This window comes from Humulus lupulus, chromosome 4 (genome assembly GCF_963169125.1).
Source record: "Humulus lupulus chromosome 4, drHumLupu1.1, whole genome shotgun sequence".
NCBI lineage: Eukaryota > Viridiplantae > Streptophyta > Magnoliopsida > Rosales > Cannabaceae > Humulus > Humulus lupulus.
Genome location: NC_084796.1, coordinates 18,745,166 through 18,752,706, shown reverse-complemented (window position 1 = coordinate 18,752,706; position 7,541 = coordinate 18,745,166). Strand labels below are relative to the sequence as shown.

Sequence of the window (7,541 nt, the reverse complement as noted above, 5' to 3'; positions counted from 1 at the left end):
ACTTTTGGGTCCATCATTAAGTGAAAAAAAAATTTAAACATATAAATATTTTTTTTGTTACAGTTTTTAAAACGTAAATAATTTATTATGGCTAGTTTTTTTTTTATTTTCAATTTATTTATCTTATTTAGATAACTTTATTTTTTTTAATATATTTACCTTATTTAGATGACTTTAAAACTAACAGTATTAGAAAACAATAAAAAAAAGTGTTAAATCTAACTGAAACTAACCATTTCCGTTAAACTCACATTTATAATATATAAATATATATGAATAATTTAGACGTCTCTCGACATCCGAAAGTTTGAATTTGAATCTTAAATATGAGCTTATTCATACATAATTATTAATGATATGAAAATATAGCAGATAATTAAAGACAGATTGATCAATCGATCATATATAGTATTGTACATGCATATGCAAAGCAGTATTCAGTTAATCTGTATCTGTATATCAATTTTGTTTTTAGATATATTTAATTTGTTTTATATTACAACCCAATTATCAATTAAATTAATGGATGGTTAAAACATATACTAGGCATTGGGTGGTTGTTACATATTTTAGAATTAATAACTAGTAATATTTTAAACCCAACTATTTAGTTTTCTTTACATATGTAGTTAATTCATTATCACTACAATCACATATTTAAAAGATGTCTTTTTGAGTTGTAAGTATAATCTAATTAGCTAGTCTCCTTATTTTCCTCAATGAAAAAGCGCATTTTATGCGTAATATCATTCTAATTATAAGATTAATGTGTTGGATTTCGTTGTTAATTATTTGTTAGCAATTAAAAAATATAATTATATATATAGATACATTAAGCAATTAGATTTGAGCAAAGTGAAAAACAAAACTAGCACTGATCATAACATAACATGGCTTGTTCAGTACTATCATCACAAGCCATGAAAGTTTCACAGAGTCTTGTTGGGATCTATGCCCTAGCTTTGCTCATTTCTTGCTCATTCCATGCAAAAGCAGCTGCTCATCAAGGTCAATAATTATTATATATATATGATAATCATCATCTTCTGAATATATATTTTTTCTAATTTTAATTAATTAAACATCTACAATATTTTTTCTGAATTAATTATGACTTCTTTCTTTTTTATTAACACAATAATGAAGATTTGAAAGTCAAGAGATCTGACTTCCCAAGTAATTTTATTTTTGGAGCCGCTACATCAGCCCAACAAGTATGCATTGATCTCACTAGCTATTTCTTTCCTATTTCTATTTTTATTTTTGGTTTTCTTTATATATATATATATATAGTATTTTGTATATATGAGCTTCTATTATATTTTATTTATATGGTAGATTGAAGGCTCTGGAAATGAAGGTGGGAGAGGACCAAGTATATGGGACACATATGCTGCCACCCCAGGTTTAATTAAATATCAATATCATAGAAATGATATTTCAATAAAATTAATTATGACTAATTAATTGACTCAGATATTTTCTTATCCACATTATAAAATACATTACTTCTTTATTTTTATTTTTATTAGGTAATATTAAGGATGGAAATAACTCTTTAATAGCAACTGATTCATACAGACGATACAAGGTTCGTGGAGAATTTAAAGCACTAGTATAATTATATTACTCTTGATGATCTCATGACCCTATATATAGATATCAATTTATGGATTCATTTTAACTTTATATATATATATTTAATGCATATGCCCTGTTCTTACAGGAAGATATAAAGCTCTTAAAGGACCTCGGAGTCGATTCTTACAGATTTTCCATTTCTTGGACCAGGATTTTGCCTCGTAAGTTTACACAAATATTTATGAAATAACAATAATACATAAACTTGTAATATATAGCTTATAATTTTAATTGCATTGAGTTTGGAAAACTTTCATTTGTTCAGAGGGTTCACTGAGTGGTGGAATAAACCAAGAGGGTATTGACTTCTACAACAATTTGATCGATGAACTAATAGCAAATGGTAATACCAAACTAATCATTATTCACATGCTTATTATATATTAATTTCCCTAATTTGAATAATTTTTACTGATCAAAACATCATAAATTATGGTTTGATTGTAGGCATGAAACCATTTGTGACAATTTTACATTTTGACACACCACAAGCTCTCGAAGACAAGTATGGTGGCTTTTTGGGTCGTCCAATTGTGTAAGCAGCTCAATTATTGAGGTTATCCCACTTTTATAAGTCTCTTAAGGAGTCATTCACATTGAGTAAAACACCCTTTGTTTTATAATTTTTGTAGAGATGACTTCAAAGACTACAGTGAACTTTTGTTCAAAACATATGGAGACAGAGTAAAACATTGGGTTACAATTAATGAACCATTTGTAGTGGCACTGGCATATGACTTAGGGAAAGGTGCACCGGGAAGATGCTCGTTGCCGCCGCCTGTCGGTCCATGTCCGGCCGTCGGTAACTCATCCACAGAACCTTACATTGTAAGCCATAACTTTATCCTTGCCCATGCTGCAGCTGCTAAGCTCTACAAGGAAAAGTACCAAGTAAGCTACACTATAGTACCATACTTTTGTGAAATGACATTTTTTCATAATTTTTTCTATAAATGACCAATATTTGAGGTTTCGAAAGTAAATCATTTTGTTAATAATTATAAAAAGTAACTAAAAAAATTGTTATTTTGTCCATTTTTTTTTAATTGTGTATTGAAATTGTTAATATTTCGATAAAAATAATTTAATATAGTTATTAAATTATAATTACAAGGTCAACATTAATTTTTCAAAAATATTCGTATATTTAGTTCTCATATATAATATATTACACATTCACTTTTCTAATATATTGTTGTAGAAAATACAAGGAGGAGAAATTGGCATTGTTGTTGTTGGAGAGTTTATGGAGCCTTTAACAGACACACCAGATGACAAAGCAGCTGCAATAAGATACATGGAATTTCTTTTTGGATGGTTAGTATTTATTTACTAAGTATTATTATTATTATTATACCATAATATGCATGTTAAAATATTGATGTGTGCAATTAATTCATATTATTTGAATTTTGATTTATTGCTATATATACCTATAACTTATTATTAGGCATTTGGAACCATTGATATTTGGAGATTATCCACAAATCATGAGAGATTATGTTCAAGAGAGACTACCATTTTTTACTCAGGAAGAGAAGAAGTTGATAAAGGGGTCTTTGGATTTCATTGGGGTCAACTACTATACCTCCAGATATGCTTATAACTCTGAACCAGTGGAACCAAAACACTATCTTGGCGACTCTTTATCAGCAACCACAAGTACATTAATTAATTACTGAATATATATAGTATGACTGTAGTAGTGATTATTTTTAATTACTATCTACGGATATTTTTATTATTTTTTATAAGTAAATAAGCTGCAACTCTAATTTTTTTTATATAACAGTACATAATCTAGTTACAGGTACTTCCCACTAATTTTCAAGAAATTTTAAAGAATTTAGGATGTTAAAATCAATGTTCAAACACCTTTTTGCACGCATGCTTGTTTCAATATTTACATGCGCGTACAATAGGCTATTTAAATCATAATTTCGGTATCTTAAATTATTCAAAATTTCTTGAAAATTTGTAAGAGGTCTCCTGCAACTATATTGTATATTGTCATGTAAAAAAAATTGAGCTACAACTTATCCATATACCAAAAAATACTAAAAATATCTATAGTAGTGATTAAAAACAATCAATACCCAAACTTTTTCCATATTAAATTTGTTAATTAGAAAATTTTCACATATATGATATAATTTTGTGAAAATTGTTTCAGCTTTGAAAGATGGAGTTCTAATTGGTCCAAAGGCAAGTATTTTTCATATTACATATAATTGAATGAAGTTAATTACATTATTAATTAGATTATTTGTAATAAAATTATAATTTATTTTACAATATTTTTCAGGCAGAAGGGAATAGATATGTGTACAGTTATCCAATTGGGCTACAAAAACTATTGGAGTACATGAAGATAAAATACATAAATCCTGTTATTTACATTACAGAGAATGGTTAGAGAGATTAACATATTATTCATTTGTATTTAATTTATAATCTTATTTTGCAAAATAATTTTCTTTTGATAATTATTTTATAAAATGATCTCTATCTAGAATTTGGACAAGTCTCAAAGAATATCGGAAAGATTATATTTTGCAAAAAATTTATCAAAACAAAACTATTACGTTAAGTGACTATAAAAAAAAAATGTTATGTTGCCAAATACTCTTATCAAATATTAATTAATTAATTTTTCTTGTTCTTCTAATTAAGGAAATTACTCTTATTATAATCTTGATTTTTGCAGGATATCCTGATGCAAATGTCCCAGACCGACCACTTCAAGTATCACTTAGTGATCAAGCTCGAACCGATTACATTCTTCAACATTTATACTACACAAAAGAAGCGATAAAGTAAGTGATCATATTATTATAATTTAATTTTAATATATACTAAACTGATGATATAATTGACAAATTATATAACTAAAGAAAATTAATATAAGTATATACTTTGTTATATAATAAATTGAATTTTTTGGTTCAGGAATGGTGTGAATGTGAAAGGTTACTTTTACTGGTCACTATTAGACAACTTCGAATGGGGAAGTGGGTATACAGTGAGATATGGATTATACTTCGTTGATTACAGTGATAATCTTAAACGTTATCCCAAACGATCTGCTTTATGGTTTCCAACATTTTTGAAAGAAACCCTAAATGACACTTCAGTAGTGTTGGAATGGGAGTTGAGAGGAAGAATTGGGATTTTGTGAGCAACAAATATTTTATCATCAATATATAGTCCTCGAAAAACCCTTCTTGTAAACATAGATTATAACCCTCTTACCAAGTGTATATCATGATGATTATTTTGCTTTCAACGCTACTAACTCTCTCAATTGAGTAAGAGTGTGTAGTACAAGTGATTGACAATGGAAAATAGGTATTTTTTAGAACATGAAGCTAGAGATGCAGACTGATATTAAGGTGTCAAAAGGATAAAAAGAAAATTGAGGGTTAAATGTATTAATTTTAAAGAAAATTATAGTATTTTGACCCTCCTCTTAATTAATATACCTCCATCCATGCATGAAGCACACTCTCTCTATCTTCTTCTTTGTTTTATTTGGAGTTTTAATGTGTATAATGAGCTTAACAATATGAAATAGTGATAATATAAAAAAGTGTTTATGATCAGCTATCAAAATTTATACATTAATGAAAATGCTACCAATTGCACTATCACAATAGATTACTGGAGAAATTTGAAGTTGAATGCCAAGTTCAGTTAAGAGAGAACAACACTAATTGAGTTCAGTAGTTGTTGTGGCAACTGATCACCAGTACCCTGCTTCAGCGGATGATCTAGCAGTAGTACATTACTTCTTTGAACGCTTCAAGAAATTTGATTGAGACCCAAATAAACTATGTAAGCACTAGTAGAAGAATAGTTCATGATGTCAGGCATGTAAAGTTTGTTTGAGACCATAAATGGGCTTATTTAGTTTACATACATGGGTGAGATTGTCAGGATTAGTAAACCTTGGTGGTTGTATCATGTAATCATCTTTAGAAAAGTGGCCTTGAAGGAAAGCATTGTTGACATCGAGTGGTAGAGTACGTGCGAAGGCAATGTGAGAACCAAGCAGGTGGTGGTGGAGTTATTTGTTGTGCATGGTTTTAGCACTGTCCAAAATGATGTGTACTATCGTCCAAATTCTGAGCACAAGTAAAATGAACAAGAGGCGGTTAGAAAATAGGAGGTTGCATGCTTGAAGGGTGTAAATCAACTAATAAACAAGTCATATGTGGAAGTGCTTGGACAGAAGTGGTGTTTGAACAGACAATAGCAGAATCCTTAAAGGAACCAGAATCCTGAGAACTCATTTTCTAATTAATTGAAAAAAGATATTGGCAGCCAAATCAACAATTAAAGTTAGAATAGTATAATACTTGATATATATTTGTAATCAATCAGTTTTCTTTCATATTTGAATCTAATATGAATGCAGTTTTCTTTAAATAGAATAGCTACCATGTAAGAGCATTCCCAATGGAGTGCTAAAAAGTTGGTGTATAATAGCATATCTTACAAAAAATATAACCTCAATGGTGTTCCAAAAAGTGTGTCAAATTTGGCACATGCTAAATGTTGTGTCAAATTTGGCACAAAATATAGCATGTGCTAAATTTGGCACATCAATAAATGCTACTTTTTTTATTTAACATATTGTCACTAATTATTATAGTTGAGTAGTTGACAATTAATGAACAACTATATATCATTTCAAATTTCTTGGAGTGCATAATTTAGATAATAAATTTTTTTAATTTTTGTATGTTATCAATAAATATTAAATGAATTATTGACTTTTTTTGTGTTAATTTGCAACTTGTGCATTGGAGCACAATTGTAAATATTGGGTCATATATAACATTAACTCATTTTTTGTGCTAAATTTGACACAAAATTTACATCTTGCATTGGAGATAGTCTAATATAGCAGGACTTTTTCTGTGCGCAAAAATTAAGTGGAAATCCAGACCAAAACACTATTTATATTCTCCATGACACAGACCAACTTATTTTGGGCTGAACCACTATTAGACTTTTGTTGGTTTTTTTTTTTCTTTTACACTCACTCAAACTAATTTTGTAATTTATGAATTCTTCAGTCAATAGTATCATTGTAGTCAAAGCCTAGATGTTGATGGAAACCTTTTGTAATAAGTCGCGCCTTGTACCTGTAAATGGATCCAACAAACTTATGTTTGATTCAAAGAAATCAATTTGCAGCCAACAATATTTTGCATTGGAGCTAGTTTAAAAACAAGAGAAAGGGAGAAAAGAGAAAAAAAGAACAACGCCAGAAATAATGAAAAATCAGCTCAACAATTGTTGAGGCATTGGTGTATTATATATACTTATTTGTGTACAATTGAATCCTTATCACTAATGGACACGTATACAAAATATTCTACACACTATGATTACATCATAACATAATACTAGTAAATGAGAATTACAAAGAATATGGCAGCAATGGTGCAAAGACATCAACAAACTTTTGGGACCACTTTATGTTACAAAATAATATCAGCCTAATTATATTTCTCAACACCCCCTCTCAAACGCAGCGGGGAGTGAACCACGCCAAGTTTGCCTATAAGAAACTGAAAACATGCAGGTGCCAAGCTTTTAGTCAAGCAGTCGGCAATTTGGTCATGAGATGGAATGAAGCGAACTTCAAGTTCCTTGTTGAGGACTTTATCGCGGACAAAATGAATGTCTAATTCGATGTGCTTGGTGCGTGCGTGGTAAATGGGTTGGAAGCCAAAGCACTGACATTGATATTGTCACACCAAGTAATTGGAGTGGCTGGAAAAGACAGATTTAATTCCTTGAGGAAACTTTGTATCCATGATATCTCAGCAGCTACTTGAGCTAAGGCCCGATACTCTAATTCGGTGCTTGTAACATCCCAAATTCCCTAA

At 29.5% G+C, this 7,541-nt stretch overlaps 1 protein-coding gene across 1 annotated transcript; it reads left to right on the top strand.

The window, feature by feature from the left end:
• Positions 1 to 890: 890 nt before the first annotated feature.
• Positions 891 to 4,819, top strand: LOC133831959 (beta-glucosidase 13-like). Its single transcript, XM_062262360.1, has 14 exons — positions 891 to 1,008; positions 1,138 to 1,214; positions 1,339 to 1,405; positions 1,533 to 1,591; positions 1,727 to 1,802; positions 1,907 to 1,984; positions 2,089 to 2,176; positions 2,274 to 2,532; positions 2,843 to 2,958; positions 3,092 to 3,303; positions 3,815 to 3,850; positions 3,951 to 4,052; positions 4,349 to 4,457; positions 4,591 to 4,819. The coding sequence occupies exons 1-14, from the start codon at positions 891 to 893 to the stop codon at positions 4,817 to 4,819; spliced, it is 1,626 nt and encodes a 541-aa protein (XP_062118344.1).
• Positions 4,820 to 7,541: the final 2,722 nt, after the last annotated feature.